This window comes from Cotesia typhae, unplaced genomic scaffold (genome assembly GCF_013202065.1).
Source record: "Cotesia typhae breed Kobodo isofemale line unplaced genomic scaffold, CoteBio_Ctyphae contig_5, whole genome shotgun sequence".
NCBI lineage: Eukaryota > Metazoa > Arthropoda > Insecta > Hymenoptera > Braconidae > Cotesia > Cotesia typhae.
The window spans coordinates 2,570,947-2,593,370 of record NW_027423757.1 but is presented as its reverse complement, the minus strand read 5'-3'; the positions used below and the strand labels follow the sequence as shown (position 1 = coordinate 2,593,370).

The following is a 22,424-nucleotide window of genomic DNA, read 5'->3' as shown; positions in this document are numbered from 1 at the left end:
TAACGAATTCTTGAAGCTGAATTTCTCTCTTTGATGTAATATCAATTGTACACAAGACGTGTCTTGTAGTAACCCAGCTGATTTTTCTCCTATTGCAGAGCTATTGTACTGATAACGCTGTGTAGCTCTACAATAAAGCGACATAGCTACCAGAGTAATAGTAAAAAAGTTGCAAAAACGTTGGTACCAATCAGGCAAGTATTTTCTATGATTATCGTCGACGTCAATATCCACTGATTTTTTTTCCCTTTTATGTTGTTATTAAAAAGCACTATCAGTTTATTGAAGTGAAGTTGTATGTAAGTGCTTTAATCTTGATAATGAGTTCCGTACTTGAGTTTTTATTTCTGTTACATACTACAACAATAGCTAAAGTTTTATCGATAACTAATTTCAGTAACAAAAAATTTTATTAAAGCCTAACTCTTGAAAGAAATTTCCGATATAGCCATCGGTGAGAAAAAAAAGTAACATTGAAATTTTTGAATTTTTTATTTTTTCTAGATATGTGTGTAGTTTAAGCACTGCACAGAAAAAAAAATTTCTTGATCCAAGAAAATTGTAAGAAAGACTGAAGTTATTTTGGAGCAAGAAGAAATTTTCTTGGTTAAAAAAAATTTAACTTCGTTCAAGAAATTTTAACTTCATTCAAGAAATTTTCAATCTTCCTTAAGATTTTCTTGATTTAAGAAAATTTACGCTTGACTCAAGACTTGCTTTCTTTCTGTGTGTAATATTTTTTTCTATAAAATCTGAGATCGCTGACTAAAATAAGTTCTATCTTATATATTTCAATTCATTCAATCTAAATATTATTTATTCATTTGGTTTGATGCCAAGGTAGTAGCCGAATATCGCAAACATTTTTAAGAAAACCGGATCCTTCAATTTTTCAAATGTATTTGCTTAAATAATTGCTTAAAAGAATTTTTTTGGGGATGGCTTAATTTTTTCTTAATATATTAAGCTATTTTATAGTAAAAGTTATTCGTATAAAATTTGGCTAAAGTTGATAGTTTTCAAGTTATAAGGGAGGGAAGAGAGGGGGGGGGGGCTAAATGAGGTACTTAAGGTAGTACGGTGGTGAAAAGATTTCAAAAAAATTGAAAATCCATCCGAGTACGGAGTTTTTATACTAAAATCAATTTTTATTTAACTAAAACAAGTTTCATGTGCCAAATTATTTTCTTTCGTCAATATAAAATAAATAAATAAATATATAAGATATTCAAAAAATTCATGTAAGTACTCAAATAAAAGGCCTTGATGAATGTAGTATCGAGATAAGCTTATGTGTTGAAAAATATCATCAGTTTGCAAGACTCAAAGTCACTTCTTCATTATTGACATTTTCTGAGATATAAGCTCATTCCGATGTTACACTCCTCGAGACCTTTCATTTGAGTAAAAAAAAATTTTTTGTTTAAATTCCGAATTCAAGAAAAAAAATTAAATTAGAAAAAAAAGATTTTCGAAAAAATTAGAATTTAAAAAAAATTCATTTTTTTGATTTGTATAAAAAATGTTTAAAATTTGAGTTCTTACAGAAATTGAAAAACAGTTCATTAATCGTAATTTTTAAAATCTGTAAATACGCATTTTGTAATTTTTGAACGAGTCAAAATTATTTTTTTATTTTAATTTATAAAACTAAGTAAAAAATTGACTTCTCGGAACGAAAAGTCTATTAATAATATAATTTCTCGAAGTCAATTTTACTCACGGTGGTAAATAAATTGAAAATTATCCACTCCAATTTAATATAGTTGTTATAAGCGATTTATCATTTGAAGCAATGTCATCATAAACGGTTTTGACTGTATATGGGCATATCAAGTCATATCAGGACAGATCAAGCCGTATGTGGCTATATGAAAATATTTTTTTACAGGAAAGTGATTTATTTCTTTACTAATATCGTAAAATTAATTGAAATCGTGTATCAGCATAAACTTTATTTAAAATCAAATGAAGAAAAAAAAAGTAAATCAAAATAAAAAATCTAAGCTTGATCGTATGATTTCGCAAGTATTGCTTTAAAAATTTTTTTTTAATTCTTTATAACTATGGGGAAGCGGTGGACAAAGTGCGTCTGTTGTGGTAGACAGAATGCATTAAAAAATCGATCCTTCACATTACAGCAAAATAAGGAAATGGGAGAATTTCGTGGAAAAAATTGGAGAATGTTTCTTGTGTCATACCACTTGAATAACCGAGAAATTTTCCGAGTTTAATGAATAGCTGAATTATCAAAGAAAAAGGCGGGTTAGGATAGCTAAGAGCACAATACCAGAGTAAAGATAGTGATCAAAGTGGTTAAGGAAAAATCATTCTGCAAAAAAATACAACGAATATTTATCCCAATTCAGAAACTTTCTTTAAGTAACGTAAATACGTGCACGGATAAAATTTAGAAAATCAACAGAACTCATGCACGTGATGATGTTAGAAAAACTAATGCCTACAGCACTTTACAGTGCTAATTGTAAATTATACATTCTGAAAACGTGCTGCAGGTTATACATTTTACACTAAGCACACTGTAAAAATACGACTGGTACTTCTATGCACATACTGTGAATTTTGATACAAAATTATTTTTGTGTGGTTCTTGATTTTCGCAAGCTAAAGGGATGTTGTTAGTGTAAAGATAAAAATTTTATTAATTTATCCGATACTTTTTTTTCATATGATACTCTTTAAAATTGATTTCAAGTTCGTAAAATTACGTTCTATAGAAAAATTGAATCACAGCGAATCATGACAAAAAAGTAAATTTGACGGTGAAAATATTAGTTTCAGATAAATCTATAAATAAATAGAAGGAAGATTAACTCAGCAGAATTTTCCTCCTGTTCAAAGTTAAATTGTTCATTTGGCCAACGAAAAATTGAATAATTAAAAAAATATTGACGAAACATAAGTGAATCATCAATTTTATAAGTCTTGGATTATCGGAGAATTAATTACCGTACTTATTGATGAAAAAATAAATGAATATACTACACAAGTGAATTTTCATTTTATGGATGTATCGAATATAATATTACTATCGAGAAATTTTAATTAAAATGAAATTCGAATTGATTAAGCGCACCGATCGCTAATTACATCCTTTTGTTTTTTGTTGGAAATTTATAACCAATCTCTGCAAGATCGCTCAAAGTTTCATGAAGCTCCAATAAAATGTGAAATTTAGTAATTAGTGGTGACAGAGATTTAACAGAGCTGATATTTTATTCGTGAATAAAAATCAAATTTTTTTATTATTAATTAATGTAACGTTGTATGCAAGCTATAGCATCAACAATTATTAATAATAACTGTCACAGTTTTAATATTTAATTTACATAAAAGTCTTTTTTTTATTCAATAACGAGAATAATTTAATGCTATTAAAAATAGCTATATATATATATATATATATATATATATATATATATATATATATATATATATATATATATATATATATATATATGACTTAAAGAAAAACTATTGAGGTAAGTACAATTTCAATTACCTAAAAAATGATGATAAGACAATTATCATCATGTAAATAAATGTTTTCCCCCTGCAAATTTTTTTCCCCTCTTAGGTGACAAAAGATTTCATTTTTAAAATACACTTGATCCTTAAAGTGACCATAAGTCCGATCGCTATCAAATAATTAAGAAAACATTTCTAAACAATTGCAGTTATAATTTTTTCAGAATTTATTTAACACACTGCAAAATAAAATAAAATTAAATAAATTTTTTTTACGAAAAAGTATCTTATTCCATTATAATAAATACTTTATAAATTTTCAGAACTATGTTTCCATAAAATTGATTTTTTAATGTATATTAATTTTAAAAAATGACCTGACACTTTTCAGTGCTGACAGTGATACTTTTATGCACTTTTGGCGCGCTCTAAGTATTTAATCAAATATACGTATCAAAAATAATTAAATTCAATACTTTTAGAAAATTTTACGTTCTACAATTTTTCATTATTCTAATTTATTTTATTTATTTCAGAAAAACTTGAAAATTTAATCTTTTTTTCATGTTTATCAACTATTGTCATAACGAGGATCAACTTTCAAAGGGACTTTTTTTTTTATTTCAAAATCTCTCTTGCTTGGTCTATTTTCTACCCTTAAAAAGTTATCAAAGAAAAACTTTGCATGCATACTTCTTGTCAATGATTCAATACTCTCAGCTAGATTTCGCATACCTCACACCATATTTTTTTGATCGATGGCTCTAAAACTGTATTCACGTTACGCTATTTATGAGATGAAAATAAAAGCCAGTTATTTTCAAAATATAAGATAAGAGATAGATTGTCAGTGCAAACCAATTTCAATGTCTTCAAAAATAATACTTTCATCAATAATGAATGATACGGTAATTGACGCATGGCATGTCACCTTAATGATTCAATGTAATCATAAACTTTTCTCTGTATGGCTAAGTTAAGGCCAATTTTTGCTGTATAAGCATTGTAATTAAATCAAATCGTCAAACATTAAACGGAGTTTTCACGAGCAAATTAAAAACTCAAAGTAAAGAGCCTGGTAAAAAACATTAAACAATTACATAACAAAGCACCAGCTGGACTTCTTGGTCATGAATAGATTGGACATGGATTATCTAGACCCGTTTAAGCCGGCTCTGTGCTATCGGGGCCTCATATAGGTCCAAAAAGTCTTGCAGGAGCACTTATCGGACCTGTGCACATCTCAGGTGCTGTGGATAGTGGCGCTGTAATCACAGGATCCGTAGCAGGTCCCGCTGCAGTAATAGGATCCTTGGCAGGATCTGATTTAATCTCTGAACCTGCTTTAGGACTTTTTGAGTTTAAAAATTTCACTCTATAAGATACTTGTTATTTGTTATATACTCTTAGGGTTTAAATTATTTATCTATTGCAGCTGCATGGGGTCATGGTGTTCATGGATACAGTGCAGGAGCGATTTTTGTTGGTGGTCATGTAGGACACGCAGCTCTTCACGGAGGACTTGGTTCCGTGGTGGTTGCTGGCCCTGATGGTGCATCTATTTCAACACACGGTGTCGCACCTGGCGTTATCATCGCTACCGGTGCACATCATGCTCATCTGGGGCACTCGTGATTTGAAATTGTTACTTTGACACTTGCTTCCCTTGACTTGTGCACTGAGTATTTTTTATCAAATAAAATTATTTCGGAAAAATATACCGATTGATTAACAATTTAAATTAGTGAATTTTGTTTTGCTTATTTATTTGGACAAGATAACTGTAAGCCGAGAGACTTATTTATTGATAAAAAAATTACAACTTTTTCTGGGCTTGAATTTAATTTGTTTGATTTAAACTGCTATTTATCCTGTCCAGCGATGTGTACATGGATAAAAAAAATTAGGAAAATGGTTGACCCTAAAGGCCACCCCTCCAATTTCCCGCTAATTTCATATCTAAGCGCTTAAAATTGCACTTGTGGCGTTTTTGAGCTCCTCGAGCTCAAAAACACGTATGATTTGTGTTATTTCAGGCTCTCCGAGCTCAAAAAATTAACTCTTCTACGATTTTGAGCTCTTCGAGTTCAAAAGTCTGATAGAAGTTTAATAAAACACTATTATTTAAATTTTCAAACTCCAATTACTTTCGAATCAATAAACCGATTTTCACATAGTTGACAGCATTCAACGCAGTTTTTCAAATTCCATAATTTATCTTCCAACTTAAATCGATCAGATTCAAAATTTTGGAGATATTTGAAAAATTAAATTTTTCCGAATTTGTTCGACAACGATAATTCACGATCCAATCAACCGATTTTGACGTTTTTGGATAATTCCGGCATGGTTTTTTGAGATTGTATAGTTATATCATTACTTCACAAACGATTCGAAAAGAAATTTCGGAGTCATGTTAAAAAACACATATTTCAAAATTTTTCGTCAACGATATCTCTCGAACCAATCAACCCATTTCCACGTTCTTGGCGGCGGTCGACGTGGTTTTTTGAGTTCTAATAATTATTTTATTTCATCAAAAATGATCTAAAAGATCAACAACCTCGATTATCGAAAATCTTAACAAGAAGTTAAAATTACAAATAAATGGATTCTTTTCTGAGTTATTGTATTCTATTGAGTTTTATACATCCTGTTTTTTAGTCAGTTTGAAAATTTTTTTCTTTTCGAATTATTTACTGAGTCTTGTACGTGAGATTTTTAATAAGCAATTAAGATAAAAGACCTAGTTATTGACTTTGACCTCATTAAAATTTAATAAAAATTAATAATCTTAATAAAATTAAAAAAAAAAAAATTAACTCTAATAAATTAATAAATATAATTTATGAGTTATAAATTTTAAGATAATTGGTCTTTTGAGAACATAATACTTCTTTAATTATAATAAAAATGTCAAACAACTAGGCTAGTGTCAATAACCGAGTCTTTTACCTTACTCGAAATATAAAATATGTTTCAAATACTCAACATGAAAAATGCATTTACGCAACATTTAGAAAACAATATCATACAGAATCATAACAATGATTTAAAAGGCTTATTATTCGTGCTCATTTAGCATAATATGGAGTTATAGATGAAGATTTTTGTTGTATACGTCAGTGTTGCAGCATTAAATTTGCGTTAAAACGGTCGATGAAATCTGTTGACGAAGATTTAACAATCCGTAATTTTGATGTAGTTATAGATATAGATAATGGTAAACGTTGTTGAAATTCACAATAGCGTCATTCAAAGTGCTACTACGTTCAGTCAGTGAAACATAAATGTTCTGATGCTTGAATTAAATTCAACGTTCCGGTGCTAAACATCTATTCTCGTCCATTAATACATTGCGTTATTGAAACATAGAGACATAATTTAATTCTATGTCCCTGCTATTAGTGGGCAAGCCATTATATCATTTTTTATTAATCGCCATAATCGTTTATTCATTGCAGAAAAAAAAAGACTAACCACAGACCTGATTGACTATATTGTTCATATTTCGAAATTATAGCTTTCAAGTTTGATTATCAAAAGTCGCAGATCAAACTTGAAGCTTTCTTACGGATTTCATATAAAAAAATTAGTCTTAAAAAAATTGCTTCTTTATACCTTAAGGAAAACTTTAGAAGATCATTTTTTCGGCTCAAAAAATTTTTTCATCGTCAAAAATACTAATCGTCTTGTCTAATAATTTTTTGGTTGAAAATATTTATTCTAGTATCGCGAATTTTTTCTCTCCCTAGAAATAAAAAAAGTACCCGGGAAAAAAATTTTTAACGCGAAACGAGCATTTTATGTCTAGTATACATAAAAGAGAAATATATATATTTAAATGTGTACGCTTGAAGAAAGATAAAAACATAGTTGTGACGAATAAAAATTAAATTAGTGCCTAATGAAGGAGGAAAAGTATCACTAGTAACGAAACATCAATAGGTATGGGATCTCAGAAAATTACTGAATAACTTTGTAGTTATTCATTAGAAAAAAAAAACAAACATTGTGTTAATCTAAAAAACCATTAACTTTTATTCTCATAATTTTTAAAAAATACACTGATAAAAAAGAGTGAAAAGCGTGAACCAAGAATTTTCTTCAAAATGGTATTCTTGGTTCAAAATTTTTTTTTATCAATATGAGATAACATTTTTTAACGTAAAAATTTGTTATAGAATGACTTAATCTTTGTTAATTGATCGTGTGTAATTTGAAAGGTAATTAACTGGAAGGTTTTAAATTATTATTTAAATTTATCTATTAAAAGTTATAATGAATATTCGAAAAGTATTCTGTACAATCAATCTTCTTGTCCACCCAATGAACTACTGTTTGATAACTTCTAGCAATCTGCTTGAATCTTCCATTTTCAAATGGATTTCAATATCTTCCGGCAAGTTATAAAACTTTTTGACGTTTTTTTCTAAGCTCGCAGCGCCGATTCCGCAGTACAATTTGCAGTCTTTCAATAACTTTCGTGAGTTATGCAGAGAGAATAATAAACATTCATTAACAATTATTTAACATTAATTAACAATTGTTTTTTATATAAAATAATAATGATAATAATAATATACAATATAATAACAATAATAAAGCAATGGAATTTTGTTTGATTAAATATCCATTATCATTTATAAAAATAAATATTAATTGATTGAGCAATGCCTTTGTATCAAAATCGAATAAAATATTTCAATAATTTTGTAATGCTAAAGATTTATCAATTGTTTCACATCCAACAGTTGAAAATTGTATTTTTATTTGATTTAATTCAATAAGGGCTTATATTTCACTAGTATTTTGACGGTGTCAATTACGCAGGTTGACAATAATATTTTTTTTTTGAAGTTACTGATTCAGTGCATGAATTCTAATTGCTCAGATAAATACAAAAGAAGTGTCTATTCATACGTAAAAAAGTCCTGATAAATCCACGCTACCTAAATGTAAGGGCCTTTACATTCACGCAGCGTGGATTTAAGACCCTTACATTCACGCGGCGTGGGTTTGTCAGGACTTTTTTATATGTGAATAGGCATGTTAAAATAGAAAACCGAAATCCTTCATTTATACAAATAGCTGCGAATGGCTCATTATTTGTGTAGTGGACACCAATGAATATTTATGTGTTTGACATAGCAACAAGAACCGTTTTTGGGTATCATTCAATCAGAATATAAACTATAAGATAACGAATAATGATGTGAATTTATATTAATTTACTTGTAATTAATTAAATGAAGTCAGAATGAAAAAAAAATGAATATAAAAAAAAATCAAATTCCGATTACATGTTTAATTAAATTATTCCTTCATAAACATTCCGCTCGAGAAACGTATTGATTAGGGTGATCATGGTAGTTAATAATTACTGTATAACTACTAGTTATACAGTAATGTATCGCGAGACTGATCAAAATCGCTCTTGTGTAAATGATTGACGGGAAGATTGAGCATGTTACAGGAGCAAGCATCAACTGTTAACTGAAAAGCTGATAATATACATCAGATATCACACGATATTAAATTCACGTGCTCAATTACTTATGAAAGAGGGAATTATTTTCAATCGCTTGTCGTTATTGATTATTTATAATTCGGGACTTGAATACAAGTATAAAAAATAAAATCTCATGAAATATTATGAAAAATAAATAATAAAACTACATTGCCATTCTGTAATAATAATTTGGGCAAAGTAAATGGATTTAATCTTCTTTTTTATCGTTAGTCGAAAGTCTTGGTTACACGACTGGCTCGTAAATTCAGTGGCTTGATCAAGACAAGAATTTCATTGGGTTTTCGGTTTCACTCCTTTTCCTCGTTTCTATTTTCACCTTTAAGTCGGTCGTTAGAGCTAACAATGATGATTTGTCGTGTGATTGAAAACATGCCGACTAAATTTTTTACTTATCGTCCCTCGACGGTCACTCTGACAAAAAAAAAAAAAAAAAAACACTTTAGATTTGATCATTTTCGTGGCATGATCAATGCAGTAAAAATTACGATTCAGCTTCATAAAGTGATTTTTTTTTTTTTCAAATACTAAAGTTTATCATATTTAATGATCTTATCGGCATTAATTGGCTGTAATATTCAACCAAAAGTTGTAAAACAGACAAATTTATAAATAAATTAAAAACAAAATATTATTTATTTAACATTAAAGATGTAAAAAAGTATAAATTTAAACTCGATTGTGTTTGAAAGCAGTATAAAATAAACAGCTATTCAAAAACATCTTACGACCTCAACAGTGCATTCAGTAACCTTAACTTTTTGTGAATTCTAGACTCAAATATAACCTAACTTGTTAAAGTGGAGATGCTGAATTTGTGAGACGCGGGTTTTACCATCAAGAAGGCACTCGAGCTTGCAATGTGAAGTGTCTCAGCATCTGAAATATATAGCCGTGAACTATATAACAACCTTCCACTAAGAACACTACACATTCTTTGAAACCGAATGCGAGAGATACACATTCAACAATTTAGTCACTTATTTCGTGAGATGTTGTTGTTAACTATAGACTATTCATGTAAAAGCAGACGTGTGCTTTTGCTGTATATTTTAAATAATGTGAAGAAAATTTTCTAACATGGCCTATACTCTCATAAGTGGCTAGATATGATCAATATATGACATTATCAAGCTTTTTATGAGTAAAAAAACGATTTAATATAATTTTGTTTATTTTTATTTTTTCTAGAAATATGTACGTCAATTAATATGACATATTATTGGTTTAGTAGTTGATTTAACTACAAACGAATTGCATATAAACTATTTAGAAAATTAAAAAATGATGTTTGTTTCATAAATTATCACTGGCACCCTATATCGGAGATTTTAAACACTATCTTTGGTCGAAAAATTATAAGTGGGCATATATGACCATATCAAGCCTGATGTGGGCATTTCGTCATATCAGAAAATTTTTTGACATGTTTAGATTTCAGTTTTAATTACCACATTATAATAATTATTTATTCAATTAACTTTAAAAGTGATTGGTGTAATAAAATAAGGCTATATTTTTCTGTATTATTTATATTTATTAAAATAATACCATAGAAAATAATTATCATGCATGTAAATTATTTATGGCTATAAATATAAAAATGGTGAGTAAATCATAGTACATATCATCATAGGGTATAACGGTCGATAATTGTGCTGTTGATTCCATTTACGCTTCCTTTGGAGCCTCTGATTTTGAACCTCCAAATGGATTAAAGCTACTTAAAGTTCCACCAAGTTGGCCGAATCCTTTTTCAGCAACATCTTTTGCTTGTCCAATAGCGCTTTGAACAGATTCACTTACTTGTTTCATTGCATTTGCTGCTGCGTTTGATAGTCCATCGGCAGAGGGTTTTTCTTCGTCACTCCTGACCAACTAGAAATGAAAGTAATTTTTAATTAATTATTAAAATTTTCACTTAATTTAATGCGAATTTAATTCAAAAATTAAACTTGTAATTCATCGTTTTACAAGGTATAGAAAAGTTATTGAAATATTTAAAAACATATTTATGTGTTGAAAATTTGAAATCAATGTAATCAGTTAGTTCGATATTGTAATTATTTTTTCATACCAATTTCAATGGTAAAATGATTGGAAAAAAAATTTATTCATGAACTATTCAATTTTGTTCTAAGAATTATTTAATTGAAATTAAACTTTTTAGTGAAATTAGTCAATAAATGTTTAAGTCATAAAAAAAAAAAAAAAAAAAAACTAATTTAAGTTCCTTCTTCCAAAATTTTTCAACTTTTCTGTTGTATATATATTTTTATCAAAAAAAAAAAAAAAAAAGATATAGAAAATGAATTCAGTACTATTATTTTTTTTTTTTTAAGTATAAATTTCATATTTTTTTTTTTTTTTTTATTATTATTATTAAAGACCTTTCAAGCATGAACCTAGATTCAAATATTTTACGTAATTGAAAATGAATTCTTCGTTCCATATTTTTTTTTTCGTATCGTCAATAATTTTCAGTAAGGTGTTTACAAGTATCGCTTGTAAATAAATCAATAAAGAATTTAATTCTTAAAAAGACGGCTTACATTTTTCTAATACTGATATATTAAAAAAAAAATAATTCAACTTACTTGCAACAAAGCAAAAGCAATGAAGAGGATGATGATACTCTTGTTCATCGTGGAAGATTTAATTTTTTCGTTTGGTTGACTTGATGAAAACAAACTTCGAGTTACTGATGCCAATAACAATTTTTAATAGCTTTTTATACTTAAACTTTAGTTAACACAGTGAGAGTCGTACGTGACCGATAGTTACTGCGTGCATATTTTTTATTTTAGTAATCGAAATTAAAATTTCCACATTTTTGCTCGCATGGCACTTAGGCATCCTTTGTTATTTAAAAAACGCCGAAGCAGTATATTTAATATTAATATTTTAACAGGTTTACCTCATAATATTGAATTTTTTATTACGCTATTATTTCTTATCTGTTAAACGTGCACAAGTGAGAAATGATACTATCACATTTTTCTCGTTTCACGTCAACTTATTCGATAAATCATCGTCTTCCTCGTTTATCTTCTGCAGCAGCGACAATTGAGAAGGAATTCATCTGATTGGTTCTGAGCATGAAAAATCAATCAGTCACGTATCACCTTGAAGAGTAATTTTCGGTAATTTAATTCTAAGACAAAATACTCGTCTCTTTATGTTTTCCGTATTCATAAATACATTTGTGATGACATTAATCAATGTCAATTATATATATGATATTTAACATTTTTTTCTTTTTTTATAAATGAGAATTTTATCAGCATTCAACGTTGATTTGCTGTGATTATTAATTATTACCCAGAAAATTGCATAACTTTACTTTACCTGAAAAATAAACTTCAGTAAAATTTAATTAGTTTATTATTCACATTTTTTATGGTGCAAAAATCATATCTACTCTATGTCGGCTAAACATTGTCGTGATTTACAGCCAATGGTCCATAAATAAAGTTCCGATCGAAAATTTCTGGCAATGAAATCATAAATACAAATACTGCTAAAATTATTGACAACTTGAATAAAATTTCTGACTGCTATTTTTTTTTTTTGTATATTTTTGATAGAATAAATTCTGCATGTATGCAATTATGTGATTTTAATCTTGAAAAACATAAAAAAAATTTTCATATAAAGCTACGAAATTTTAAAAAATGCAGAAAAATTTTAATCTAGTTTAATATTTCATTGAAAAATTTTATAGTTAAAATTTTATGAGTCTTCACCAGAAAAAAATTTTTTGTCATAAAAATAGTCAGAAATACACAGTAGTGATATTGGCTAATTAGTGTAATAAAATCGTTGGCATGCAAAATCGTGAAGCGTTCCACATTTTTAAAAAAATTAAATAATGCTGTGAAGCGGGAAAGGACAGGAGTTACGGTAATTGTTATTACGTGAAGCGTTCCAACATTCACGTAACAGGATAATTGGGAGAAAAAGGGATTGAGAAAGGAAAGGAAAAAGACCTTTTTAATGAGAGTTTATAGAATATGCTAGAAAAAACTCAGATGGCTTGGACTGGGACTCGGACCCAGAATCTTTCGACGACATATTAGCTACTCTACCATTTAAGCTACCCGGTCTATACAAAATTTCCTTTTTCGTTTATTTTATATACATTAAGCCATACCGCCCATCATTGGCATTTGTTATTATAAGTAATGTAAATATATTGCTAAAACAAACGATAGAACTTGACAAGGAATTTAATCTTTGCTTAATCCCACTGATCAACCTTTAAAATATCTCGTCATCTTTTTGCAATCGGAAAATAAAGTTTACACAATCAAAAGAGAATGCAGATTTTTTAAATCAACTAATTAATTATTGAACTGAATTGTTAAAAAATATTAAACACAATTTGCAAAAAAAAAAATAAATAAAAGCTTCTTTATTTTCCAATTAATATTTATCGATAGCAATAAAAAAATGAGTCAGATTTTCAAGTAGACTAAGTAAAAAGCTTTACAACATTTCGTGAGCATAAAAGTTACATACAGATATGATAAAATTACCTTGAGTTATCTAACAGTGCAATAACTGACTCATAGCTCACTTGTAAAAATTAAAAAAAAAAAAACAATTTTCTTTGAATATTTTTAATTTTCGAAGTTGGAAAAAATTTCTTTAATTTTAGCGTATTTTTCGCTTATTAATAAAGTCAAAGTCATTTTGGGAGTCGTCAGAATTGCTTTTGTTTCATATAAGCCTCTAAATAACTCATCAAGTTGACAGTTTAAATTTTTCGAAGAGCTCAACAACATAGAACAGCTAAATTTTTGAGCTCGGAGAGCTCCAAATAATACATAAATTAAATTTTTGAGCTCAAAAAACGTCATAATTGCAATTTTAATCTCTTAGGTAATTAGTGGGTAGTTGCAGGGATGGCCTTTAGGCTCAACCGTTTATTAAACTTTTTTCAGCTATGAAAATCATGTGAAACTTTGAAGAGGCACAAGTTCAGGTCAAAAACTTTGTTTGATGTCGGTACAAAGGAGATTGACTAGAGTGCTATCATGAGTATACTCAAACTTTAAACATCTATACTTAATATCTAACATGGGTTATTCTCATGGCAATTTCTACTATCGTTCTTATGAACGCGATGTCTGGGACTAGTGATTAGTGCAATATACCTGCGTTCTCTCTGACAAAGAAATTATTCCATTGTGTTTTATTATTTGCTAACGTAATTAATTATCAGTTAATTATCAGTTCTCATACTTAATTAAATTCATTGATTCGACATTTGTGCATTAATTTTAAATTTAACATAAATTCGTGGTCAAATATTTAAGACGCTAATAAAAAGTACGTCGTACTTAGCGTTTAGCATCGCGGCCATTGTCTTCAATCGCGTGATAAATTAGACGCAATAAATTATCATTGTTAAAAGTTTGTCAAGAATCTTCAATTCAGTTTCATAATATTCAATTATAATTAAAATCATTGTTAATTAGTTATATTTTGCAAGTTTTAATTGAATTTAGTCAGTCGTAATTATTAACTTAACTTCATTGATGTGCTTTATTTAATTAAATTTAATCGTGTTAATTGTTAAATTCAAATCAAATTTACAAGAAACAAGGTACATTAATAAATTCATATGTTTAATAATTTGTTGAGTTATTCAGAAAATAATTTAAATTAAATAGTAAATTCTCGCGTAAATTAGAAAACTATATTCAACTACTAATTTAAACAAAATATTCAAATCATTTAAATCAAAAATAATTCGATCCTCTCGGATCATAACATAACTTGATCCCACTGATCAAGGATTCGATCCCAGCGATCAATTCATAACACAACTTGATCCCACTGATCAAGGATTCGATCCCAGCGATCAAATTTATAACACACTTGATCCCAGCGATCAAGGATTCGATCCCAGCGATCAAATTCAATACTTGAACCTACTGGTTCTTTCAAACCATTCTAAACACACAGTCAATTCTCTTCCGATTACAAACACACGATCCTTTCTGATCATAATTACATTTTACATCTCTACTGAGATATTAACGGTTGACGGTTAACCACAATAACCTAACGGCGGCTGAGATCTATTCTCACCCCTCATTGCACAGCAGTGCAAAACATATATACATTCATATCAACACACATATTCATTCACATATCTCTCAACTGTAACATCTTCGAGGAGTTTTTCTCTAGCAATTACCAGAGTTTTCTCCTCTTGGGGAATAAATTAATCACAATTATTCACCCCAACACCGAGTCTTTTATTTTAAACAGATAGATCCTAAACCAATTCCTAACTAATCAACTACATATAGAAGAATTACGGAAATTCTCCTTAGTGGAGAGTTTGCGACAATACAAACTTTTTAATGATACTCTATGTACTACACTTAACTAAGAAAATCTATTTTATCATGTAAATATGCCGGAGAAAAATTTCTCTTATTTTTCTTAATTTTTTAGATGAAAAACAGTACCTAGAAAATGTAACTGCAATTAAAAATTTATTTCTTTTGCCGAAAGTAGTTATAAATTCAAGTTAACTGAGACCCAATTACAGTATTCTACTAATTTATATTTATAGGAATAATTACTGGGAATTATTGGATCTACACCTATTTTTTCTGGAAAAAGTTTAAGTAATCGTATTGACAATTTTTATTATTATGGTAACAGCAACGTGTCTTGAACATTCTAAAACAGTTGCTAATAATGTTCACCAACGACAGCTAACTATCAAATATTAACTCCTACAGTACTGAATGTAATTTTATGTGAAAGTACTTAAAAATTGCGAAAAATAAAAAAATTAAATAAAACAACCGTTTGTCTTCAGGACTTCATGCGAATGATAAAAAGATTAATGGAGCAGAAAAATTTGCTGTCGAATTTTATTCATGTTCAAAAAATAGTTAAATAAATGAATAAAAATAAATGAGGGATGATAAAGCACTGAATAGAACAATGATACGCAAGAAGCATTCACTAAATTTTTGCAGGTGTACAATGTCCACAATTCTAAAGGTGTTGGCGCGGATGATGATAATAATTTGACGTGAAAATTAGGGGAGAAACCACAATAAAATGTAAACTATGGCCATAATAGAAACTTCATGAAACTGAAAATATAGACAACGATCTATAGTTGGTTTACTGCGTCACCGTATTATCCCACACTTTTCACTAACGTACCATGTGGTTTCCTGAAATGACAATTTTACCCGAAAAATATTTAAAATTCTGTTGTCCAGAACACGGATTATGCTTTAAAAACTCAATCAAAAATACCTTGCACTTTAAACTTCACAGTTGAAAAGTTTGCTATTCAGAAAAATATGATTACGTTTTTTTCCAGGCTAATGATTTCATGATAAAGTTTATGAGTTCATCTTTTATTTTGTATTTATAATTATTTTATTTAAAAAAATTATTTGAATTTGAATAATAAAAGATTAAAATAATAAAGTATCTCCAAAAAACACAAATTGAGGTATTTGGATACATAGCGTATCAGATTAATTATTAAAAGGTATTAAAATCTTGCAAATATAAAAAAAAATTATATCTCGAGCCCAAAAAAAAGTTGTTCATTAGAGAGCTTGAGATCCAGAATAAAACATTAAAAAATAATTTATCTTGTTTGATTTTATATTTTTTTAATTAAAAATGTATTCTTTATTATAACTTATTGGTATTGTGATTCACTCTCATGATAGTTTTAATTTACGATAGATACTTCACTTCAGAAATAATAATAACTTTGTTATCAGAAAATTAAAAAAGATTTATCTAATTTTTTTCTTGTTTTCCCCAATGATCTTCATTTATCTCAGAGCTTTCAGTGCATGTACTTTCTCGAATGTCCATTATAAAGACACCCTTCAATGACGTTAAAGGAACATAAACAAATGAAGACTTTGTGCAAATAAAAAACAAACGACAAAAAATTATCAAACAGCAGAATAGTAAGGAATATAAAGTGTTTTATTCAACAGACAGCCAGTCCATATCTTAAATTCAAGTCACATGCCATTTATCTATATTTTTTGCCATATTTTTACATACTTTATTTGTTTCAACTATCTTTCTTTGATAATTCTAATTATAAGAACATTATCCTTTTTTTCAAGTATCTACACAGAAAAAAAAATTAACTTGGATCAAGAGTAAAATTCCTGAATCAAGAAAATAATTTTGAAGAAGCTTATTGTCTTGAATCAAGACGAAAAATTCTTGAAACAAATAAAATTGACTTAAACCAAGTGAAATTTCTTAACTTAAGAATTTTTCAACTAAAACCAAGACGATGAAATTCTTCAAAATTATTTACTTGATTCAAGTAATTTTTTTTTTCTGTGTAATGATTCAATTTCTGAATGTAAGCATAAATTTTATTGATATTTCTATGTACTTTCGTTTATTTTATTAAGTAAAATTCTTTAATTCATTGTAATCAGTAACGAATTCTCTTAAAGGCAAAAAAAATTTTGCATTATAGAAGTTTATAAAAAATATATATAAATGGTCTCTATATTTATAACAATGCTTTACATTTTTGCTTAGTAAATTTCTATTGAAATGAGGAAGAAAAATTCTTTAATATTGAGACCTCGAAACTATCGCCATCGGACGGAAACTCCGGCAACTCCTTACCCAAAGAAGCTGAATGGGTCAAATCTATGCCTCAGTACATGATAAAAATAAATATACAAAATAGTTATTTATTATGGTATTGTTAAAATGATTGTTCATAGTTTATTAAGAACGAAAAAAAAATTTTTTTTAATATTAAATCATGATAAAATCAGAATTTAAAATAAACTAGTATTTTTTAAAACTAATCTTAACTTCATGAGATCTCTCTACTTTTTTATACAAAAAAATCAGAAGCATATATATTATGTAGATTATACATCGTGATGTAACATATTCACTGATCTCTACATAATTCTCTTTATCGTTATATAGAGATCAGGGTATATATTGCATATTGTATATAAATTCATATTATATATCATAAACGTAAATGAAGCGGAAACGAGTCATAACAGTCAATGTTGTATGGAAATATCATTTCAAAGAAATTTTTATGTGAAGAATAAAACTCGCTCATATGAAACACAACGTCTTAAAAGCTCCCTAAAATTACTGTCCTCAAAAATCGTATTTTTATCCTTAAATCAAAGAAAAAAAGTTAATCGATTGTTTTAAAATTTTTTAGATAAAAAATGACCCTAAAAAATCAATCAACTTAAAGCACACAAATGAGAAAATCAATCCAACGTTTATGGTGGAGCGTAGCAGCTGAAGGATAAAAAAATCTACCGCGAAATTTGAAATTCACGTGGATATCCTGCGCAATAATGACTGGAACACGTGTAACGTGAAAAGCTATCTATAGAAAAATCCGCCCCGCGTACTATTTGTCGGGGTTGCGCCCATCACGAGGGAACGAAGAAGAGCAGTCGCGCGCCGACCGCTGTCACGGTGTGTTCCTCATGTATCGCTCCGTTCTGGTAAGTTTCACTCATATTTTTAACTGTTTTTATTGGAAAAAAAATTTTACGTTTAATTTTTTTTATCATACCTGACATTGAAAATCCGATAAAAATTCGCCTCGACCACGGCATTCAATCTATCGAAAAAAAAATTTTTTTTCCTAAAAAAATTTGTTTTCTATTGAATGAAATTATTTGCAATTTATGTATTAATTTTGTTAACGCTTGCATTACTTATATTTTATGTTATTCATAATTATTTTTAGTGTTGCTTAAAAAATAACACGTGATCAAAGTAACTAACGGATAGGCTAAACAAGGAATGGTAGACAATTAGAAGCCAAATGAATCCACAAAATGGAAGTGAAATTTATTTAGCTTGGCTATCTACACGCATTAAATTTATTTAAACTTGTAGCTTTATTCAGTATAAAATAAAAAAGCTTTTTCAGCAGTAGCAGGCGTAGATATTATTCTTAGATATGATAGCTTCAGTAGCGTTGATTCTTGTCGAAAGTAAATTCGATTGGCCCGACATCTACAATTTACATTAGTTTAACGAGATTCCTATGAAAGGTTAAACCGATTAAGGTATATAGAAAAAAGCGATTGCTGAACGAAGCCCAAGTATCAAGAGGTAGAAAACTACACTTTAAATTTACTTCATTGATCTAGCCAATTTTTTACCCTTAACGAACACTATACTTTTTTTATCATTCCAGAAAATTGAATTCTTTATCGGAATTCGAATAAAGCACCCTTTTTTTTTTTTTTTACTACAAGAACTGAACTGACTACTAACATGGTTATGAGGTTGAAATTCAATCCCGAATACAATCGATCCAGTATTGTCATTCGATTCGAATTCAATTTTATAAAAAATTTTTTTACAAATGTATAAATTTTATAATTTATCGAAGCAATGTATACTTGTTTTAAATAACTTATTTTAATAACTTTCGTTGATTAAATGACTTTATTTTCGCGAACGAATCCCGCGAAAAAAGTTAATTAAGAGAAAATTGAAATTTTTTTCAATAAAATAACAGATTTATCCAGTGAATGGTAAAATGACGTTGAAAGTTATGGAAATAAAAAATTTTTTTTTGAGTTATTAAAGTAAGACGTCACGAGTGATGGCAAATTTAAATTTATATAAAAAGTATTCAAATAATGGCTACGTTTATTTTTCACCGGTGTAAAATTGCCGGCATTTTTATGTCATGACAATTACGCAGAGATAATACGATTAAACATGAGCGATGGCCTAAAATGAAAATTTTAAAATTAAATTGAGGAAAAAAAATTGTTTATTTTAATCCCTTGATAACAGATGTTATATAATCAAGTTATAAAAGATCACTAATTAAATTCTATGATTAAAGCTAGGTAATTAAGACCGGTGGAGGAATTAGGTTAAATTAAAATAATGAATAATTGTCGAGTCTTAATCATAAGTGTAATTACAATTACCCTGATATTTATCATGTGGAAATTCTTATAGATGAAATTTATTCAATGATTAATATTCAAACTAACAATAAAAGTTAGTACTTGTAAAATACGTTAGAAATTCTTCGACAAATAGAAAGGAGCTGGCTGACTAAAAAAACTAGTTATTTCTTTATCACTTAATTTAAATAATAAAAACAAGTCTTACACGAGTTATCTCACTTTCTACAAACACTTGTAATAACCGACAATAAACTTCATAATAAAACTTGGCTTTTGTGCTATGAAAACACTATAAATATTATACGACTAAACCATAGTCTGTAGGTGAAAAGCTGCAAATATTCTCGTTTTAATGAAACTCACTGGCATTGCCATAAAGCAAAGGTTTTATTGATTCTCATCGTTAAATTAAAATCAACTTTCTCAATAAAATTTTTAAAGCTACTTTATATTTATTCAACATTCACCTAGTATGTACAATAGCAAGCTTTAAAATATTGTAAAAATACATTAAAAAATACTTCTCTCTATATTACAGTACAAATTCATTTTTAATGGAACACGGCTGTTAACTTAACTCGGAACTTTTTTTTTTTTAATTTTATTTTTGAATAAAAAAAAAATACAAAATAAATGTTTTAATTTTAAGTTCCAATAATATTTTCGAATTATTAATTTTATATATCATAATAATATTCAAAATGTACATTACGAGTAAAATATTGAAAACTTTTTGATCGAATTTGGAAGCGTTTATTTACTAAAAATTTTTCTTTCCATTTTTTACATTTATAAAAATAACGCACTTTAAAAAGGCAATTTTTTTCGACATAAAATTCTGGCTGTATAGCTTGGGGTGATTTTTCCCCGAGACATTGAAAATAAAAAAATTTTATTTCCCAAATTAAGTTATACCGTCCTAGATTTTCATATTCATATTGATATCTGATTAAATTTGTAGTTATACTTTGCAATCTGACATATCTTTAAATCCTATCAATCATAGTAATTGATATACATTCAGCATAAGTTATTCTGAATTTAAATACTTGCATAGAAGTTTTTATAGGATTATATATTCTATGATGCGAATACTGATGGACTGATTTAAAGTCGAGAATAAAGAAGTTTTAAATGGTTAATGCAACAATCATTTGGCTAATTTTGAAATAAATTTTGTTTCAGATTTGTATAAATTCGCGGCGCTTAACGCCCTAAGGGGCTGGTTACAGCGCAAGTACATGAGAAAAGTGCTTGATAGAAGGAGGACCTCAAGGACTAGTTTTCGAGATGAACTATGAAGGGGGCCCTCGGCTGCCTGCTAGCCTCCATTTTCATTTTACAAGTATTTCGACTAAATCTTTACACTTCGGCGCTTCCTCCTGTTGTCAAAATTGGTAAGTTATTCTTTAGCCAAAGTCAATTATCGATAATGCGATTTTTAAATTCATCCATCATGTCACTTTGGAAATTTCTTTAAAATACCAACTATTTACGCATATTTAATAGTATCGTATAATTTTTTCAAAATTTTGGTAATGATTGAAGTAAGTCATCAAAAAATTGTCTGACATGGCCTACCCGGGTCAAAATGACTAATTTTGATGAATGGCCGTTGTAATTTTGTTGAGCCAATTGTAATTTGCCGAGCCAACTTATTATGTACTATTTTGAAGCCGAAGCTTGAGAAGTCACTCCTAGGCCAAACTCAGCACGAGGCTTGGTCCAATGGTTTGATGTCGTCAAACAAAAATTTGGGAAGTGACGAAAAAATCAAGTCGCAATCCAAGTCTGGCACAATGATTAGCTTGAGTTAGATTATTTAACATTTAGAAAAGAAATTTTTCTTACAAGACTTTTAGAGAGTTCAAATAATTTAAAATTAAATAAAAATTAATCAAAATTAAAATTTTTTTAAACTGTTTAAAAATTATCATTTACTCTTATCTTAACACATCAAGATCAAGCCGTTTAGTGCCCTTAAGATGCTTGTATTACAACCACATTGCACTTATGTTACTAGAATTTAATTTGCGCGCGCAAGCGCGTGCCTAAATATAGAGTTTGCATATATTTTCATGGTTGTGATATGTTCGACCAATCACATCACGAATAAATTAATGCCACATACATTTCATCTCAATTTTATTATAGGATAATATTAGTAGACATATATCGAGGAAAGTTTTTAAAGTCTTTTAATTTTATTTGTGAAATTTCTCAAAATTTATGAGGCCAAATCGGTTCAAATTTGCAGGTAATCTGGATTTAGATAATCCCTTTGGAATCCAGCAAACCGTATTCCGATCGATCAAGCTGTTCAAAAGTTATGAAAAGTTTACATATACATTCCCCCCTTCCGCACGCGCGAGTATACAAACATACAAACATTGTTGTAAGAATAATCAGAATAGCTTCCTAGGGCCTCAAAACGTAAAGATCTG

General features: G+C 28.4%; 2 protein-coding genes, 1 long non-coding RNA gene and 1 pseudogene across 6 annotated transcripts in view; 3 read left to right on the top strand and 1 right to left on the bottom strand.

Annotated features, from left to right (window-relative positions):
• The first annotated feature begins 2,430 nt into the window (after positions 1-2,430).
• Positions 2,431-5,124, top strand: LOC141531598 (uncharacterized; annotated as a pseudogene).
• A 5,411-nt stretch (positions 5,125-10,535) lies between these two features.
• LOC141530973 (uncharacterized) lies at positions 10,536-11,852 on the bottom strand. The gene is made up of 2 exons (XM_074248379.1): positions 11,617-11,852; positions 10,536-10,897 (listed from the first exon to the last, which is right to left on the bottom strand). The coding sequence occupies exons 1-2, from the start codon at positions 11,662-11,664 to the stop codon at positions 10,691-10,693; spliced, it is 255 nt and encodes an 84-aa protein (XP_074104480.1). The 5' UTR covers positions 11,665-11,852; the 3' UTR covers positions 10,536-10,690.
• Positions 11,853-13,621: 1,769 nt separating this feature from the next.
• On the top strand, positions 13,622-16,657 carry LOC141531491 (uncharacterized). Its single transcript, XR_012479933.1, has 2 exons — positions 13,622-15,791; positions 15,864-16,657. It is a non-coding gene; the product is annotated as an uncharacterized LOC141531491 (long non-coding RNA).
• A 1,614-nt stretch (positions 16,658-18,271) lies between these two features.
• Positions 18,272-22,424, top strand: part of LOC141531489 (glutamate receptor ionotropic, kainate 2) — a 121,739-nt gene continuing 117,586 nt past the window's right edge. Inside the window, exons 1-2 of one of the 4 annotated variants that reach the window (XM_074249339.1) lie at positions 18,272-18,543; positions 21,166-21,377. In XM_074249339.1, coding sequence (XP_074105440.1) covers positions 21,278-21,377 — 100 coding nt within the window. In that variant the 5' untranslated portion in view covers positions 18,272-18,543; positions 21,166-21,277. The remainder of the gene's footprint in view (positions 18,544-21,165; positions 21,378-22,424) is intronic. The other 3 variants (XM_074249336.1, XM_074249337.1, XM_074249338.1) reach the window with 3 other exon arrangements.